Source organism: Rhipicephalus microplus, chromosome 7 (assembly GCF_043290135.1).
Source record: "Rhipicephalus microplus isolate Deutch F79 chromosome 7, USDA_Rmic, whole genome shotgun sequence".
NCBI lineage: Eukaryota > Metazoa > Arthropoda > Arachnida > Ixodida > Ixodidae > Rhipicephalus > Rhipicephalus microplus.
Genome location: NC_134706.1, coordinates 34,672,740 through 34,692,517, shown reverse-complemented (window position 1 = coordinate 34,692,517; position 19,778 = coordinate 34,672,740). Strand labels below are relative to the sequence as shown.

The following is a 19,778-nucleotide window of genomic DNA, read 5'->3' as shown; positions in this document are numbered from 1 at the left end:
TTCACCAGCATCATATGCACGGAAAAACATTGTGGCTATATATATGGAGTCAAAATGTAAGGTAGTGTACTTCCAAAGTACATATACTAAAATTGGAACGATACAGAGAAGATTAGCATGGCCCCTGCGCAAGGATGACACGCAAAATCGTGAAGCGTTCCACATTTTTTTTTGTTCTTTTGCTGGTAATAACATATGGAATTTGAGCGTTCCAAAACCTCGAGACGGGAATTTTGTTGATCAGTGCCAGGATTGAACCTGCGCTATGTATTTTACACAAAGTGCACGAAACGCCTTGAGACACCAGAAACTTCCGTCGCTTACTTATTTCATTTATTAAACATGCGTTTATTCCATGCATGATTTCGTTAGTACACGGCATCGCTTAATCGCGCGCTGCCAAAGAAAATCGCGCGCTGCCAAAGAAAACCGGTACGGGCAGAGCCGCATTCCAAACGATTTTCTTTTTTGGTAATTTCTTTTCTTGTGGCTGAATGGTGCCGCGCTATTGGTCGACCGCTTCGAACAGCGCGAAGTTTGCAAATTTGAACGAAGCGACCGGCCGCACTCTGTCGCGTCGGAGCGCAACGATTGTGGTAATCCACCGGGTCTGAACCCAGAACATCACTTCGCGCGATCCACGACCCGCAAAGGAGAGACAACCCCGCAAGATCGCCAGCGGCATTTACCCATGCATCGTCGTTCGAACGGCCGGACATCGCCCGATGGCCAACCGTCGCCCACGCCGAAGCCGAGCTCCGCTCAGGTCGACGGCCGTCGAGAACGACTCCACAGGCTAGACGCCACTCGCAAGGCCTTGCTTCTTCGTCAGTGCGTTAGCGGGCGGGCGCGCAACGCGCTGTCGCCGCGCTACGATTTGAGACGGCGAGTGCTTGAGACCAACTTAAAGCGCGAGTGCCAACCCGAGTGCCGACAGTCGCGCGAGTTGGCGCTTCCGACGGCGCTCAAACCTGCGCAGCCTACGCCACCAAGGAGCTTAAGGCGGTGGGGCTACTGCCACGCTTCGAACAAGGCCGGCAACGCGATGCAAGCGAGAAATCACCAACTCGAGCAGCGCCTTCAAGATCTCCACAAGTCGCCGGCTTCTGGGAGTGCTGATCCCACGTCGCGGTTGGTCACTCACGCGCGGCGCCCACAGCCGGCGAGTCCGCTTCTCCACCCGGCAAAACGCGGCGCCCAATTGACCGCAACCCCTCGCAAGTTGGGATCGCCCCGAAACTTCGCCGTCGCCAGCGCGGCAGCTATCAAAAAAAGACTGCGCCGCAGCTGGTCGTACCGCGAAGCGATTGCCGGAGACGCACCGACTGATGAGCAGCTAGAAGAACAGTCGCCGAAGCGGCTGAGGACAGAGCCCCTCGAGTCAGCCGCTGAAGCTGCTACCTCAAAAGGCCAACAATCAGCTGCAGCAACAATAACGCGACCCGTGCTGGCAAAGAGATCGTGCAGGGTCCAACATGGAAAACCGTTTGCAATACCGACACCACCCATCATAATACAGGAGGCTCCTCGAGGCACCTTATTTCCACAACACTCCACTCAAGGCAGTTCAACCTCATGCGCAACCTCAATATCACCCGCAATGGGCCAGTGCTTTACTAAGTTTACCGGAGCCTCATCTGCACCTTGCACAAGATCCCCTACAGGTCCTCATGGAACATGGAAAATCTCTTCAATTTGTCAGAATGTGCAAGGCGGAATAGTTACTCCAATGGTCTCTCCCTACCACCACTGCATCGAAGCAATCGTACCTCTTTCGCCATCAGTGGTGACACAAGGCACACAAACATCGCCGAAGAGGCTGCGGAGGAGGTCATCTCTGAAGCGCGCTTTCGAGCGACTCTTCAGCAGCGGCAAGGAGAATGAGACAAACACATCACGAGACTCTGTGTCGAAGAACGCCAAGGCAAAGGTCAAAAGGCGACCGTCTCTAGTGGAATCTCTTCTGCTTAGACGCAATGGCAACAGTATGGAAAGCCAAGCCAAACCCTGCAGGCGGTCCACCGAATGTGTGGGTGTGTTGAAAGATGTGGTTGGTTCGACTCCATGTAGGAAGAAAGCCCGAAGAGCTCACAGCCTGCAGTTGAAGGCGCCCGAGTTTGATCCGTGGGGATAGCGACCATGCTTGACAGGCAGTTTCTCGGCAATCTCATCAATTAGTTCACTGAATGCTCACATTACCAATGTATTGCAGCATTTCGGTCCGTGATACAATGCAAATGTGGAGTAATAGTTCAGATATTGCACACTGACTGCTGGAGTTATAGGTTCTTAAACTTGTTCTTGGCTGTTACAATGCAGAGCTCTAAAATCTTACTAAGTGGCTCACAAGCAAGTCATGACTGAACATGATGTACAGGTGACAATGCAATTGTCTGCTATGTCACCTCGATGCATCAGAGTTATTTTGTTTGCCTTCTAGCAGAAGTAGTTACAATCAAAAGGAGGTGGGCTGGCACTGAAGCTATGATGGTACTCAATAATGATATTTAATATGTACTTGTAAGACAATAATCAAGACCTAATGATAAACTATCTTGTCCCAATATTTGGTCACAGCTGCATTTGAAATAATGTGCAATAGTCGTTATTCTTGTGTCTTTCTTTCGTGAAGTGCAATTCCAAGTTTTGTTAGCTCTGCCCTGCAGTTCCTGTGCTGAGGTGTACCAGTATTTTTCGCAAGTGTGCAACAAGAAGTTCCTAGCCATTGCCTGCACAGCCGGCTCACAGTTTACTGTTATGCCACAAGTGCCTGAATGCTAGCCTTGCCATGATGCATTTCTTTCGCATAACAAAAGAGGGTTGATCAAATTATTGCAACATTTTCTCATTTTACCTCTAATAAAAGTCTCATTTTTGTTCTAAGCATTGTCTTTCTTGTTACAAAGCAGCTAATTTCAAGCAAAATATTCTGTACAACTTGACTGCACCAGAATATTTGTAGCAAGAGGACCCTATGCAAGTTTCTGACGAAAAATGGCAAACAAAGATAAAGAAAATTTTGTTGTACCCAGAATCGAACTTGGCACAAATAACCACTTGATGGGAGAGAGAGAGAGAGTAAGAATAAAAGAAAACCAGGTAGTTTAACCTGTGCTGAAGAAAGGAGGAGGGGATAGAAAAAGAGAGAAAAGTCACTGTTTTCACCCACATGTTTCAGTACTTAATATCACAAGTGGAGAATCAGTCTAGTATCTTTCAAAATGTGCAACTGTGATGGGCCGCCCCATGGTCCCAATCTAATAACGTTGGGTCCCAATATTTTCTCGACAGTGAAAGCGGTTCTGTCCAGGTGATCTAAAGCATTACAGAGGCGAAGCCTCTCGTTCAATTCAGTCAGGCAGTAGCACAAAAGGTGCTCAATTGTTTCATCTACAGCACAGTCGTTGCACTCAGCATCGTCGGCCTTCTCCATCTTAAATGAGTAGACATTGGTGAATGCTGCACCCAGATACAAACAGCACAACACCATCTCCTTCCTGAGAAAGACCGGGTAGAAGCCGCAGTCATAGAGATTGGTCAAGAAAATATGGTTCATATTGTTACGGGGAGAAGGCGTCTAAAAAATACCTTTATATAAACAGGCAGGCATACAATATGGAGCCCAGTCTGCATGAGCTCGCACTAAACATCGTCCTCTTCCAGAGCCTCTCCACTTCTTCGTTTCGGACCCTGATGACGCGGAATACCACAGAGGACCTGCGCGGTTGGCAGTCGCCACCCAACAAAAGTTGACCGTTTGGCTGCTTGTGTTAGTGATTTCGATGGCGGCCTTGAGAACTTCTATTCCATGCTCACGCTGCGGATACCTAAACGTTAACATGTCCTCCGGTTTGAACGACAGCGCAGGCCCGGACGTCGGCGCTCAACGCATTTTCGACTTATTTCAAAGCGCTGGCCACTTTCTTCGTGGAGTCTTTAATTATGGCGCACATCAGCGGCAGCCAAGCGTTCACCGCGAACTCGAACAGGACCGCGCACCACTCACGTAACAATATAACATATAACAGATTTGATGACGATATCGATAGCCTGTGAACCATGATGTCTGCCTCTTTTAAGATGCGATGTTCTGCACCAGCTTGCTTAACTGCATACATCCTTGATAAATGTATAAAAACTAGGTTTGTTTCACCATGTGCTTTCCTGGCAACCTCGTCAGTGAGAAGATGCCATGCAATGACTTGGTATCCACTGAAACACAATGCTTGTTCAGTAACATAGTGCAGCATTTCTCTTATCTCCCACACGAGCTGTTCATAGGATCCACGACGTAGTGCTCACAAGACATTGTAGTCGCCTTTGAGTCGCAACCACTCGATAGGGGTCAACAGTGCAGTCAATTATTGAAAAATTTGTTGAAGCGCACTAAAAAACGAACGGACAGAAAAGGCTGAAAAGGACCGCGCTTGCTCTCACAACTGAAGGTTTATTATGCAGAGAAGGTATTTAAAGCGGATACATGGTCTTTTGCACATGTGCATCAGAACAGGGTGCAACAGAAACCACTCTTGCCAGGATTACAAAAATTGTACATATTGCCACGATGATTGCGGTGGGCTACTTGAACGAATGTTACGATACATGCAAATGTTACGATATTATGTATCATTTGTTATATTTTACAAGTACTAGGTGTCTAGATACGTGTACTCTTTATCATGCAGCACAATCTTAGCTTGGCTAACACAGTCATGTCCCCTCTTTCAAATGTGGTAGGATTGCACTATCTCACGTGTTAGCTGATCTTTGTGTCGAAATAATATTTTTGTTTCTTTAAACACAGGATAACATCCGCAATTTCTACAGTGATCTGCAAGATGACTGTTGCCTGATGCCTTAATAGATGCACGATGTTCTTGAAGGCGGTCGTTCACGCACCTTCCTGACTGGCCTATGTAGACTTTTCCACAAGAAAAGGGCATCACATATACTACTCCCTTTACGCACTTCACGAACATGTTTCTGTGTTTTACGGAGCAAACTTTCGAACCGATGGGATTATTAACGCATGGACAGAAGCTTGCTAGTTTGGTTTGTGCCGAAAACTTCATGTCTACGCTGTATCTATTTCCAACGTGCTTGAGGTTGTGTGCCAACTTGTGCACTTATGGAATGACAGTCATTTTCCCTCGCTTCTCAGTCTCCGAACTGGATCTTTGTTTTTTACCCTTTATTTCTCTGGCTAGCACCGTGCACACTGAGAAAATTAAATGTTTCGGGTAACCCGCTTTCTGGAATTTTTCCACCCGACTCCTGAAACTTTCACTGTTTAGATACCCACATAATTTCTGCAAAGCTGACATATTACAAGACTTCACTAGCGCCCTCTTTACCAAGTTGGAGAGCTCCAGACGCATAAAATAGCTCTGGCTTGGCACTTCTTGGTTGATAACACCAACAAATGTGTTCCCTACCAAGTTCCAATTTTAAATCCAAGAATGGCAACTTGTTATTTTTAGGCTGCTCGGTAGTGAACTCAAGGCCCATGCTACTTTCCGTAAACACCTTTAGCACGTTCACTACCACTCGGGAAGGATCAATGCCATGTGTGAATATCAGGAAGTCATCCACACACCTGAAGACATGTTTAACAATTCCAGAAATGTGCTGCTCAATTCCCCTGTCAAATTTACTCAAAAATATTTCACTAAGAATATGTGCTACTGATGAGCCTATACATATTCCAGATCGCTGAATGAAAGACTTGTTTTACCACGAAACAAAAGTAGACCTTAAATAAAACAATAGCAGCTCCAGGAATGACTCACGTTGACACGGTTTTTTTCGCAAAATTTCATTTTGTCATTCTGGGTATTAATGCAGTCCTTTACGAACACCATCATTTTTTCGTGAGGTATGGAGTAGAACAAATCTTGAATGTCAATGCTGAAGGCATAGCTATGACATGGATTACATTCTGAAAAAAAAAACTTTGTCTGCCGATTGCATTGAATTTTTTAGACGATAAGGATCATCCACAGTAGGGCCTTCCAAGTTTCTCTGCAAATAACTAGACACCACTTTTTGCCAGGTATCCCTCTCGGAAACAATAGCCCTAAGCAGTAAACCGTGCTTGTCTGTCTTGATTGAAAAGAACACCTCCTACTCGAGTTTTTTCGCCCTTTTCACCCGAGATGCCAGATCATGTAAATTCATATCTTTTAGGAAAGACAGCGCTGTTTTTACGACATTCTTGCTTACTTCTCGGGCTGGTACAAAATTCCCTTTTATCGCTGTAACACCCTTTTCACAAAACGTCCCTCTATCCAGAATTACAAAAAAGCCTTCTTTGTCTGCCACAGCTAAGCGCAACTCATTCTGAACCAGAATTTGACATACGGGTTTGACTTTATCTTGAGTCTTAAGAACGTCTCTAGTTGAAGCAATAACGTCCACGCACTCAGCAATGCACCTTGCTTTCTCGTCGTCGGGCGCTTGCCTGGATACGGTCTTGGCAGTGGCAAGCTTCTCTGCGTGGTTCAATGCAATGCTTTGGCCCAAACGCCAGAAGCTGCGTGTAGACTTGAGGAATCTGAAAGTTGCTCAAGTTCAGAACCTGTCCTTGCTTTTCCGGCGTCTTTTTTTCTTTTTGGCAAATGAGGCATCACCATTCGCCACAGTCCCTCCGCTGTTGCGTCGCTGGTCTCGCACCACTCCCTGTATGATCGACGTCAATCTTGTCCTTTTTTCCGGCTGCACGCTATTCTGAGATGGTCCTTGAAGCAACAGACCTACCACGATAGCTCAGACCTCATAAAGCGGCATACCATTTTGGTATGCCCCACAGTAGGCTACATCCATCCAAAGAGACCCTGTAGATCTGGCGGGCACGGTATCTGACGAATGTACCATGAAGCAACCCTTACTCTGCACACCGTGACAGCGATTACTGAAGCCAACCAGGCTGGGTCAGACAAAACATTAGGTCGTAGAGTGCCCCGAGTACTAGAAATATATTGCAGCAAGATGGTGAGTTGGGCCAAACGGATTACGTTCATAATTGAAAATTTTGTTGAAGTGCACTAAAAAACGGACGGACAAAAGAGGCTGACAAAGACAGCGCTTGCTCTCACAACTGAAGGTTTATTATTCAGAAAAGGTATTCAAAGCGGATACATGGTTTTTCGCACATGTGCATCACAACAGGGTGCAACAGAAGCCACTCTTGTCAGGAATACAAAAATTGTACATATTGTGTATCATTTGTCATATTTTACAAGTACTAGGTGTCGAGATACACATACTCTTTATCATGCAGCACAATCGTAGCGTGGCTAACATAGTCATGTCATTAACGCATCTTCCTGACTGGCCTCTGATCAATAAATAATGCAATGGTGTAAGAACGGTAGTGCATTGGAATGCATACGAGTAGATGCAAGTGTACATGTGAATACAAATAAGGCTGCTGGTAATGCTGAAAATGAATAGATAGGACCATGTGTCGGCAAAAAACGTAACCCAACTGGCCCAAACTAGCAAGCTTGTGTCCACGCGCTAATAAGCGCATAGGTTTGAAAGCTTGCTCCGTAAAACACAGAAACATGTTCGTGAAGTGCGTAACAGCAGTAGTATATATGACGCCCTTTTCTTGTGGAAAAGTCTACATAGGCCAGTCAGGAAGATGCATGAACGGTTGACCGCCTTAGAGAACATCGCGCATCCGTTAAGGCATCAGGCAATAGATCGCTGTAGAAACTGCGAATGTTATCGTGTGTTTAAAGAAACAGAAATATTGTTTCGACACAAGGATCAGCTAACACGTGAGATAGTGGAATCTTACCACATCCGAAAGAGCGGACATCACTGTGTTAGCCAAGCTACGATTGTGCTGCATTTTAAAGAGTACGCCTATCTCGACACCTAGTACTTGTAAAATATAGCAAATGATACATACTATGTACAATTTTTGTAATCCTGACAAGAGTGGTTTCTGTTGCACCCTGTTCTGATGCATTGGGCAAAAGACCATGTATCTGCTTTATATACCTTTTCAGAATAATTGTCGAGAACCGACGCTGCAAGGGGCCTTCACTCGTTCGCTAACACCATGTCGGAAACTTGGCTGAGTGACCCCAGTGTCAGGAACCGCCGCCTACACAAATTGGACCCATCGAGAAAGCTTCAAGTTCCATCGGACCTCTCCCGCCAGGATGCAACTTTACTGTGCCGCCTGTGGTTAGGAGTAGCTTTTACAAAGGCGTACTCCTTTCGCATAGGAATGGCGGATAGCTCCCGATGTGAATCGTGCGACACTGACGAGACAATAGAACATCTACTGTGTTCATGTGAACGTTTTGCGAGCGAACGCAATTTGCTACGCGAAACATTGGAGACACTAGACAGTAGACCTTTTTCCGAAGAGAAGATACTTGGCTCACGGCTCTACGCGTCGCTGGCCAGCAAAGCGACGCGGGCACTGCTAAGTTTTCTAAAGACGACCGGACTACGCGACCGCTTATAAGCGTGCAATGGACAAGGTCACACCTACATACACGTTGCCCTTCACTTCTCTCTCTCTTCTCCTTTAATCCCCTCACCCCTTCCCCCAGTGCAGGGTAGCAAACCGGACGTGCGTCTGGTTGACCTCCCTGCCTTTCATTTCTTCCCTTCCTCCTCCTCCTTTTCAGAATAATAAACCTTCAGTTGTGAGAGCAAGCGCAATCCTTTTCAGCCTCTTCTGTCCCTCCGTTTTTTAGTGCACTTCAACAAATTTTCAATTATGAACGTAATCCAACTGGCCCAACTTGCCATCTTGCTAGAGTCGATTAACTGGAAAACTAGATGAAGGCTTTAAGTGCTACTTTCATCCAATGCACAAGTTTTAACAGGCATCAGAAGCTTAAATTGTATAAATGCCAGGCTGTAATTCCTCAAGACTGCTTGAAGCGAAAGGTGGTTGGTGATCCCTTCAAGCTGCGTTCGAAGAGGGAATTTTAGTTGGTTCATTACTTTCCAATGCTTGTGGATACTGGGTTGCGAGAGCCTTAGACAGCAGCACCGGAGCTCACAGGAGACATCTGATGAGTACCTTCCAACTAGAGTACATTAGAAACTTATTTTAGTTGAGTCAGTCTTCCCATCTAAGCAAAGCAATGACAGTAGCGTGAGTTGATGATTATCTCAGTGAGGATGCTTAGCAACACCCTTTAATTAAGACATCTCAGTCACTGCAACAGTATCTGCTTCACGTGTTTGTGGTTGGCCTCTGCATTTTCAGGTGTTGCTACCAGTGCTGCCTATCACATACACTTCACCAGTAAACTGTAAAAACATAAATTGTAAAAAGTATGCGGGCAGTCTAAAAATTCTCATTTCAATGTTGGGAATAAGTGTCTGAAGACGACCTTCCAAGGTCGTAGATTCGGCCCACGCCTACGGCAAAGTTATCTTTTCGTCCACATTTCTTTCTTCACATTTACATTGCACTTACAACAACGTCCCCTATACTTTCCCTGGCATGATTGTCCATTGGGTCTCAAAAATTTACTTAAATATTCTGCATTCAGAAATGCAAAGTTTGTTTCAGCTTGATCACAAGAGTAATTCACATATTACCAGAAACACAGACAGCGACTGAGCCTCATAAGGCCTGCCTGGTTTTCACACGCCACTACTTACGTGGAGCCGCGTGCCACACATACAAACTAGACCACACACACTGCCTGCAAGCGTAGCATATGTTCAGATACACGAAAAAGAAAATGCCTTGGTTCGGATTGGCAAAGTGCACTCTGAGAACTCTATTGTCACATGTTTATCGTAAGTTCTAACTTTGACCTTGATGTTAGCGAAGGAAAATAAATCTTGAAGGAAGTATTGAGGAACTATTGTTGAAGTTTAAATTTCATATATTGCACCGAAATAGTCATGCGTAGCGTCAAAAATTTTAAAATGCATTTTTCATATTTTTGCAACATTGGCACGATGACATCTTCTGGAACTACATATGCTAGGTCTAAGGCACCCACAGATGAAATTGTACTTCATTTTTATCTATTAACAGCTACCCGCAGGACCCAGTAGACCCTTTAAAAACCTATAAGGTCGTGGTGTTTGGCGCAGGAGTGTCAAGGAGGCCTTTCCATCCGTATTTTATTTTTGCGTGTTTCTTTGCTGGCATCACATTAGGGTAAGAGTTGCGTTTTCAAGATTGCAAAATTGTACTTTACTAATATGCAAATTTTCTTTTTGCTTTTCATGCACTGGACAGCCATATGCATGGAGCAACGTAAGAAACTGTTTATTTGTTTCATGAAATACTAATGGTTTATCGCAAATATCAAATAAAAAGTCTTGACTATCTTCTGTCATAAAGGCAATGATGGCAACAACATGAAAGGATTTTTACAACTGAAATGAAAGATGACAACTCAGATACCTGGTCCTCCAAAACGTTAACACAATACAACATGCCACAAAGCACATCTGGCACACACTTAAAAAGAAGCATGCTTGCATCAACTCCATTAAAAAGGAATATTGCAAAACAAACTGAGGTAAGTTTTCAATCGCCTCTGCAACTACAAGAATTTGTTACCTACAGTTGCACAGAGTACAGCAGTCATCAGTCCTTCTGATGTTCATTACAACAAGTTCTTATGGCATATTATTATCATAGCCCTAAAGTGCACGTCGCATTGTTTCAAGAACTTTGCCAATCATGCACACATACCCCCGATACCTTTATTTATGCCGCTCAGACAGACCAGGGCAACCGGCACACATAATAATATACCCCGTGACAACCAAATGCTTGCCACAAAAAAGATACTGTAAACTAAAATGTTTCTGGAAGTATACAACCTGCATTCACTTTCGGAAGCCGCGTTTCTTTAAACAATGAACTTAAAACAAAAAACACGACCATCAGAAAGCTGCCTTGAACGATGCTGGACACTATGATGACGGGCCTGCTACAACTTGCCTAGTTCAGTAAACAGCTGCCTGAGACTGTTCATGTTCGTGATCTTTTGCACAGTCGATACCACCTGTCTATCACCCACGTACACACTCACTCGTCGCTCCTGGTCGAGAACAACCTTCTTGCAGCTATTCGTGTCGGGCGAATTGTTCCAAACCAAGTGTAGTCCGCTGTCGTCCAGACTGGAATCCCAATGCATGTCTGGGACGACCCACGGCAGCTCCTCTTCAATGTCTTCGAGTGTGAGCTCGTAGTCGTCGTTGTTTTCTCTGTCCCCACCACATTCTTGTGGTCCCCTCCTGTTTTCAAACGACAATGCATTGTTGGCGTGAGACGTGAGACCATTTGTCGGCGCCCCGCATGAGGCCGCGGCCATCTGGGACTTTTCGACTTCGACCTTGATGTCTGCAGCCGCTTCTTCCGATGTGAGATCGATGAATATTTCGTTCTTCGGCAGAGCTGGGCTATGCACAACTCTGCTGAACACTTGTGGCGACGGTGTCATCTCTTTGCCTTTCGTGACGGATACCGTCGGCACTCGAGTCTGCGACTGCGTCGCGACAGTGCCTGCGGGTACCGAGGCCTTCACGGGTGTTGCTGGTGCAATTTTGGTGACGTTGTTCTTGAAGCTGTTGCTCTTTGAGGTCGATTGCGGGTTCTTGGATGGGAGGGCGCCCTTTTGTAGACCTAGCAGGCGCTGCTGACGCCGCACAAACAAATCGCCGTGGAAGTGGCGAAAGCAGACGCGAGGGCTGGCGGGACGGTTCCCATCCAAGTCAACAGAAATCTCCTCAAGCCACAGCTTACGGGTCGGCTCGTCTTGCGGAACTGGGAACAGCCAGAGCCCATCCAGGTTGCTCAGGCCTCGCGAGGAGCAGTTCTTCACGCAGCAGATGTATCTGGCCCCATGGTTGGTGGGGCTGTGGAACAAAATGACAAAAGACGCAACTTCAATAAGGGGCCTCACTGGCTTACTGGCCAATGTTTAAAGGGCCACTCACCAGGCCCTACAAAAAATTTGAGTTAGAACATGAAAGTTGTTGTGTGTCTGAAAAAGAGCATTATGCCACAAAAAAATTTTTCAATCAGTTTATTACGAGCTGACAAAAAAATTTTTTTGAAGCAGCGCGAAAGAAAGATGCGAGAAGGCGAGCTTGAAACCCTTGCCGCTCGATCCGCATAGCCTTCGCGAGTCAAATCTCTTCCCTACCCTCTCCGGCATCCGACCAACAGGTTACGTGCACATGACGGGCCCGAGCATAATGAGTGCTCGAACATGCAGGATCATTAACTTCTTTTCCAGGACTAGGCGTCTGCTTGATCTACCAACCACGGGGACACAAACACATGCCAAACGCAGGCACATTAGCCCTGCATCTAGTTGGAATTCAAGTAAGAAACGCAGGCACATTAGCCCTGCATCTAGTTGGAATTCAAGTAAGAAAATAGAAAAGACGCACACATACCCTTACTGCGTCTCATTATTTATCTGAAGTTTGATTCATCTATTCAAGCAACAAATTACATAAACTACACGTCATGATAAATATTTTCGTGGTGTCACGTGCTACTGTTGGCAACGTCGGATCTCTGTCGTTTACCTAGACGACAAACGTCACAGCACTGCCACGTACGCAGACCAATTCTTACGTGCACGTCAAGCTGTCAATTCTCTGGACACGCGACCGTGAAAGGAAGAAGAGCAGCGTTCCGTCTTGAAATTTGACCCATTTCTGCGATGTGTAGCGTTGCAAATTTGGGCAGACATGATCGTGAAACCTCCAAGTATGCATTGCACTCGCCAGCTCAAAATTGTCAAACCTGGTGAGTAGCCCTTTAAAAGAAAGAAGGAATAAAGGAAGGGATGTTCATTTAACACGTGCAAGTTATGTTAAACAAATGCTACTTTTCAATGGGTGTTGTTGCAAGCCATTGTATGAGGATTTCTCATAAGACAAACAAACCTATGCAATACCGACTACCTAAAGTGTCGTGGTATGCAAGCTGTGCTCGCATAAATGTGATGGGGGCACCTTAACATTGTGACGTGTCCATGTGCTCAGAGTTGACTGATTCGCCCTCACTTTGCCAATCGTTAGCATCCTCGTTAGCTCTCAAGTGGTACAGTGACCGTCCGGGACAAGCATTGGTCCCGGGACCTCGGACAGAGAAATTTCGCCCTAAATATTTCCAAATAAAAATTGTTCACGTTTCACCTCCCAAAACCACCATACCATTACGAGACATGCTGTAGTGGAGGGCTCTGAAAATTTTGACCACCTGGGGTCCCTTAACATACACCTATATCTAAGCACACAGACCTCCAGTATTTGTGCCTCCATCGAAAATGCGGCTGCCGCAGAAAAACTTTGCTTCAACTAAGAAGCTTTCCCTCCCGACAAATGTGCGATTTCCTCATGGCTTTACTCTACAAACGGGTGCGTATTGTAAAAACGATTTAACTGAAACGTGTCTGCGGCAAAGGGATAGGCTAGCAAAGATGTGAAGCGGGCCACTGCTACACTGCAGGTGGTTGAAAAAAATGTGGGGTATGATGGATCAAACTATACCTTTCTACCTCCTTAACTTAAGAGTACATTGAAAATGTTTAGGCCTCATTCTTTAACATTATTAAATGATATTAACATTTATGTGTTTCTTGATCGCAGACGTTAATACAGACAAATCTACTTTTAAGAATACAGAAACAAGAATGAAGACTCCAGACAACACCCACATCAGGCGACAACGGAAAACACACTGTAAAATCACACTGTCGCAAAATATATTTGAAGTGTCCATGCATGCATATGAATAAGAGTGTGATAAATAATACTCAGTTTGTTGCAAGAACTTTCGGTGCACTTCACATCGCAATAGGAAAAATCAGGCTTCATGCCTGCAGAGAGTGCTCAAATTTTAAATGCCTTGCTGGGTGAAGGCTGTTAACTGGACAGCAATATGCGCGTTTAGCATTTTCTTCTGGACTATGCACTTGAAATGTACCGCTGTTCCAAGGCAATATGTATATCAAGGCCACATATGATAATGCGCAAAAGAAAAAAATGCTACACTGAAATGGCAATGGTAGGAAGTCACAGCATGTAGGCCTCGTGAAGAGAGACACAGACCTGTCAGGCAAGAATGCTGGTTTTGTGTAGTTCAAAGTTGTGTTCATATATACAGAAGTTGTAATACACACATTCTCCTGTTACAAGTGGCCACTAGCCTACAACACTACAAAAATCAAAATGGTCCCACTAAGTTCATCATGCAATGCTTTACAAAGGGCAACTCATCAATCCACAGGTTTAAAGAAGACCGACCAATGTCTTCACTTACGTGTGCGGTGTGATGTTTGCGTCTTCCAACACGGTGAACCCTGGTTTGACCACTGTTATTATGGTCCCTGATGATGGCGTTGAGGCTTGCTCGACAGGGGCGGCAGCTTTCTTCGGTGGCTGGGGAACCGATTCCGACTCATTGGAAGTGCTGGAGCTGCCCGACGAAACATGGCGCGCCCTCTTGGTTGGTGTGCGCCCAGTCTTGTGGTGGTGCTCGTCAGAGCCCAGCATGAAGTCGGGGTCGTCGGGGTCACTGTCCGACGGGTCATCGAGTAAGCCGATAGCCTCCGCTGTGAGGCGCCGCACTGCAACAAAAACGGCACCACAAGCCATCAAAGCACTACGCTAACTTTGTCGATAATCAGCAAGTGATCTTATGCTACAGACATACCATGTTGCTAACAGCGGTGCCACTACATTTGATTCACACTGCCATGAAATGCTCCACCTCTACACCTATGTCTGTAGCGAGATTGCTTAATGACCAGTCTGTCCTTAAAGGACCAGTAAATAACCCCAAGGTTCAAAAATTGTTGTAAAGAGAAATATGTGCACTTTTACTTACTGATCATGCTGCCGCAAGAATTTTGCAAATACGTGCTATATTCAGGAAGTCACAGGGGCTAGAACATCGCGTTCAGCTGGTTTCAAATTTTCGCACGTCTTCGCCACTTTCAGAGGGAGGGAAAAAAGTGGCCCGTCGTCGTGACTCCGCCCACTTCGACAATGTGACAAGACGTCAGCGATTGACGTCATCGGCGAACTTGATCAGTGGCAACGCACTTCTGCTTGCTGCGATAGCTGATTGTTTACTGTTTACTTGGAGCTGATGCTTCTCCGCAGCCCAGTCGCTCGATTTGCAGCAAAACTGCGTTCCAAAACCTGAACATAAAGTTGGCCAAATGTTTCTGGAGTTCGATTTTTCAAGACCAGACTGTCGCACCATCTGGGAGCAGCAACACAATAAACAAAAAATTCGCTTAATAGTGGGTATGCTGATCAACAGGTGTCGTGAATTTCTGCTAACTCCCAAAAACTGGGTGAGTGAATGTCAATTTCTATGCATAGAGCCTATGGGGAGTTTCGCAACTCACATGATTGAATAATTCTGCCGTAACTGTGGGTTGGAACAAGAACTGCTGTTGACATCACTGCTGTTTGTTGATACCTAGTTTAAACAAATCGACGAGCTGCTTGCTGCATCAAGTCACCGAGTTGTCATCACTGCGCGTGCAAGGAGCATTGGTCAGGCGTAGTAAAGAGCACGGGTATTGTTTTTCAAAATGGAGGCCCTGCACGGTGCGCAGCTCTGTAATATTCAGAAAACGTGATTGCTGCAGTCTACTCTATGAATTACCGAGCTTGTTTAAGTGGTGTAAAAAAAAAGTGTGAGTTTGTTGACTTGCCCTTCAAAGGGCCCTTAAACTATGTGCGAGATATTTGTTTAGAATTTCAAGCAAATGCGCGCATCGACTTCAGTGTGCCACCAACGTCATCAGTGCCAAACAAGGCAGCGCTGCATGCCGCATCAGAACATAGAATAAGAAAATCCTGAATTCCTGTATGAGCTTTCGGGTATTCCATGTCATGGTCGTGCTGTTACCAGGAGGATATGATCATGTCAGCAGTTGAAGGAACCAGTTTGCTTCAATCACATCCGCAAACTCCTCGCATGGTGAGGAGGAACACTTGGTCCGGAGGAGAAATGAGCGACATAACAGAGCATAGCGAAGGTAAGAGAAGAGAAAGCAAGATCCTTATTTCAATCATAAGACGTGCTTAACGTTTACGATTACACCACAATTTCAGCACTGCTATTACAGCACCATTTCAAAAAATTCTTGAAGCCATGTCTTTGTTGCAGACTTGTGAACATATCAAACAACTAAACAAAATCTCAATCTGCAAATGTTTCAGAGGCCCTTAATATGATAAGAAGGTTGTTACTTGACACTATTATGCCTTCATCATCCCACTTTTGACAACAAGGTGGCAGGAAAACGCTAAAGTTATGAGTGTTGTTGCTGTAATGAGACTTGGCCCTTGTGTGCATATGAATCTGACCTAATATGCAAGCCGAAAAAACAAAAACAAGTTTTCTTTTTGCACAAATAAAGGATTCCCGTATCTTCAGGGACACACAACCAGCAACTCAGCTGTCTGGGCAACGACACACTACAAAGTGGGCACATGTGCACTATTCAGAACACACACACACCCCATACAGCATGCTCAGAGTGCAGTGCTTATGTGCTAATGTCAGCCTTACACATTAATGCCAGCACGATCACAGCTACCAAAAGGAGACCCCAAATGATGCAGCTGTTTTTAGGGTGTTTAGAAAATTGCTCCTCCATGTTGACATCTCCAAATATTTCTGCAAGCGAAATTGTTTAGTAAGGCACGGAATTTGCAAAAGACTGTACTTGAATTTGCGTACGTTATAAAAACAATTCAAAAGACTAGGCAGCAATAAAAGACGTTCTGTTGAAATCACTACAGTGACATCTCCCTAGCCACCGATTTACCTGTTTGATGTGTGTTGTGCACATTGAATGTATGTTTACACAGCCAATTCATAAATTATAATTGCAGTGTCTTAGTTAATTGAATGTCATAATCGATGGCTCCGATTTTTTTTCCCTATCTGGACATCCTTAATATTGCTGAATGAAGTGGTTACTCCTAATACGTGCATTTATCTCAATGCACTGGCAGGCTTGCATATTGTTACAATCTCAGTGCATTCGCTAGACACCTCTGAACACCGTGCACGCTAGGCCACATATAATGCATCAGTGCCAAATAGCCATGCTTTTTTTTTTTTTCTGGTGTTGGCAGAAAGCAAAAATTTAGGAAATGGTAAACCCAACACAGAACCTTGAAATGCAACATTTGACGAGGCGATGCACAAGCACTTTCGATGCCCCGCCGCAGTGGTCTAGAGGCTAAGGTATTCGGCTGCTGACCCGCAGGTCGCGGGTTCGAATCCCGGCTGCATTTCCGATGGAGGCGGAAATGTTGTAGGCCTGTGTGCTCAGATTTGAGTGCACGCTAAAGAACCCCAGGTGGTCGAAATTTCCGGAGCCCTCCACCACGGCGTCTCTCATAATCAAATGGTGGTTTTGGGACGTTAAACCCCACATATCAATCAATCAAGCACTTTCGATCGCGATGGTGCCGTGACAACCGTATTAGGCAGTAGACAACGCGTGCCACTACAACAAAACGGAAGTAAGTACCAACACTCGCTCAACCATCTCGTGCACATTTTTTTTATTTTTTTTACGCCGCTTCAGCGTACCATTCTCACTGAATGATAATGTTCTAACACCGCTATAACCAAACCGAGTTCTCAAAAAAAAAAAAAAAAGTTAGGCCTATACCATGCGTTCGTGGCAATATCTCGTTACACACGCAGTAATGGAGGGCTCCACGCAACTTCAACCACGTTTTGGTTCTCTAATGTGCACTGATATCGCACAGTACACGGGCCTCTGGCATTCCGCCTTCATCAAAAAGCGACCGGGATCGAACCGGCGTCTTTTGTGTCAGCAGCTTAGGGGTTCGTATTTCGCCATCATGCAGTATTACCCACCGAGAGCGTCAAAAAGGAACGTCTCAAGCCACCCCAGTGTGCTAGCGCAAGATAAAACCGTCATGCCACGCAGTGCGCAACGCGCCTTTCCCTTGACATCCAAGTCGGCTAGAGAAGCAACGAATGAAGGCCTACGGTCCGTTATAATCAAACGGTCTGCTGCGAAGGCCTTCGAATTATGGCGACTGGCTATATCCCATGATCCCCATCAGTGAAGCGTTTCCCGCTTCCCGGTGTCACTGGACAAGGCTTAAAAAGGAAAAGTCGTACTCAAATAGCCTCGACGGCTTTCGATCTGCTTGATAACACGTTCAAACATCTTACCGCAGTTGCGTTGGGGCCTTGAAGACGCCATCGCCGTACGCTACGTACGAAGAGCGTCTGTGCACACACAAAAAAGGCCGTCGCACAGCACCCTGTTACGTCAACGATGGGCCATCAACCGCAGCTTTTCGACCGCTTGCACGCTTTGCTAGCACAAACTCTACGGCTTGCACGTACTTCAACGCACGCTGGGCGCTGCCAAAAGTACGGGGCGAACACAACCGCAAACCGTACAACCAGTGCAACCAGAGGTGAAACAATGCCGTTTTGGCCAACGATGGGTTTTGGCAAAGCGTCTGCGCGTTGGCTAGCTGCGCCGATGCGCAAGGAGAGTGGCCAGAGTGGCACCTCAAGTATGTCGCTAGCGTCGCTAACCAAGTTCGGCCTCCGAGAATTTTCAGCCGCTCATCTCAGGGGTTCACTTTGTTGGGTCACTCAGGCAGTGGGTCACCATCGAACCATTTGCCAAAACAACGTCACTTTGGCCAAGATAACTTGCATTCGCTGTTTAACCTGGTCTTATCCTAAAGCGATCGACATGTGAGAACTCCTTTGCACCAGTAACATTAGTAATCTGCGGGAAGCTCCAGCGAGAGTAGTACGAGAGTATGGTGTTGCAGTGCTAAAAACAAGAAAGTAAGAAATGGGTGAGAACTGCCGCTTTGCCCCCGACGGCGCTGGCTCTGGATTGTCTGAAACACGGAGGAAGGAAAGGTGTGGTCTGAAACAACGCCTCCTCTATAAAGATGCCTGATGAATATGGCTCGCGCTCCCAACGGAGTTGGCCTGCCTTTAGTTTTAAACAGACTCCGCGCAGTGGCGCTCGCGACCGACACTATCATCACGGCGACGGGCGGCACCAGCTAAACGTGTTTCATCTGCGGCCCATAGGGCCGCGTCAGTCGAGAGTTGTTCGACACTTGCGACTTTGCACCATTGTTTCGGAAGTATTGCGTTGTTGCACCGTTCGCCACAGGTGACGCTAGCGACTGAAAACATTTTAAAATGAAGGAGGAAAAAGGTGTGGCAGCTGTTTTTCTTTTCATGCCGCAGGCATCCTTTTAAAGGAGGCGTTGTCTGAAACAATAAGAAGAAGCCGGGGTCCCGTTGAGATTTCGCCGCTAGAACTGGTCATAGCCTCCTAGATTTCCCTTGCCTGGCGGATTATCAGCGGTCACTGGGAAAGCGGCCATCGTCAAAACTATGGTAGTGACGCCACCTAAATAGGGATGTTTTCAAAAAAAATTTTGCGTTACTGAAGTTTATATGCAACAAAAATAACGTAAATAAGTTTTTAAAACGCCTAAACGTAATTAAAATTACCCTACGTAAGTGACGCCGTCATTTAACAGGCAACTTCTTCAGTACAAGGCAGAGCCTCTGAAATTAGTAGCCAAAACCAAAATTGCCGATTTCAAAAGCAACGTACATAGACTCCTTATTCCTACGTAGGTGGTGCCACTGCCATAGATGATGGCTGTATCGCGCTCATCCGGCAGGCAAGAGAAATTTAGGAGGCTATGAACCGGCGTACTCTAGGCGAAACCCGCCCGTAGCGTCAATCGTT

General features: G+C 45.9%; 2 protein-coding genes and 1 non-coding gene across 3 annotated transcripts; 2 read left to right on the top strand and 1 right to left on the bottom strand.

The window, feature by feature from the left end:
• Positions 1–66: 66 nt before the first annotated feature.
• LOC119180481 (U6 spliceosomal RNA) lies at positions 67–169 on the top strand. The gene has a single exon (XR_005111060.1). It is a non-coding gene; the product is annotated as a U6 spliceosomal RNA (small nuclear RNA).
• Positions 170–475: 306 nt separating this feature from the next.
• LOC119180054 (uncharacterized) lies at positions 476–2,566 on the top strand. The gene has a single exon (XM_037431187.2). The coding sequence runs from the start codon at positions 692–694 to the stop codon at positions 2,132–2,134; it is 1,443 nt and encodes a 480-aa protein (XP_037287084.2). The 5' UTR covers positions 476–691; the 3' UTR covers positions 2,135–2,566.
• An 8,127-nt stretch (positions 2,567–10,693) lies between these two features.
• Positions 10,694–18,758, bottom strand: LOC142767407 (uncharacterized). The gene is made up of 3 exons (XM_075868998.1): positions 18,212–18,758; positions 14,288–14,594; positions 10,694–11,865 (listed from the first exon to the last, which is right to left on the bottom strand). The coding sequence occupies exons 1-3, from the start codon at positions 18,240–18,242 to the stop codon at positions 10,938–10,940; spliced, it is 1,266 nt and encodes a 421-aa protein (XP_075725113.1). The 5' UTR covers positions 18,243–18,758; the 3' UTR covers positions 10,694–10,937.
• Between the last annotated feature and the right edge of the window lie 1,020 nt (positions 18,759–19,778).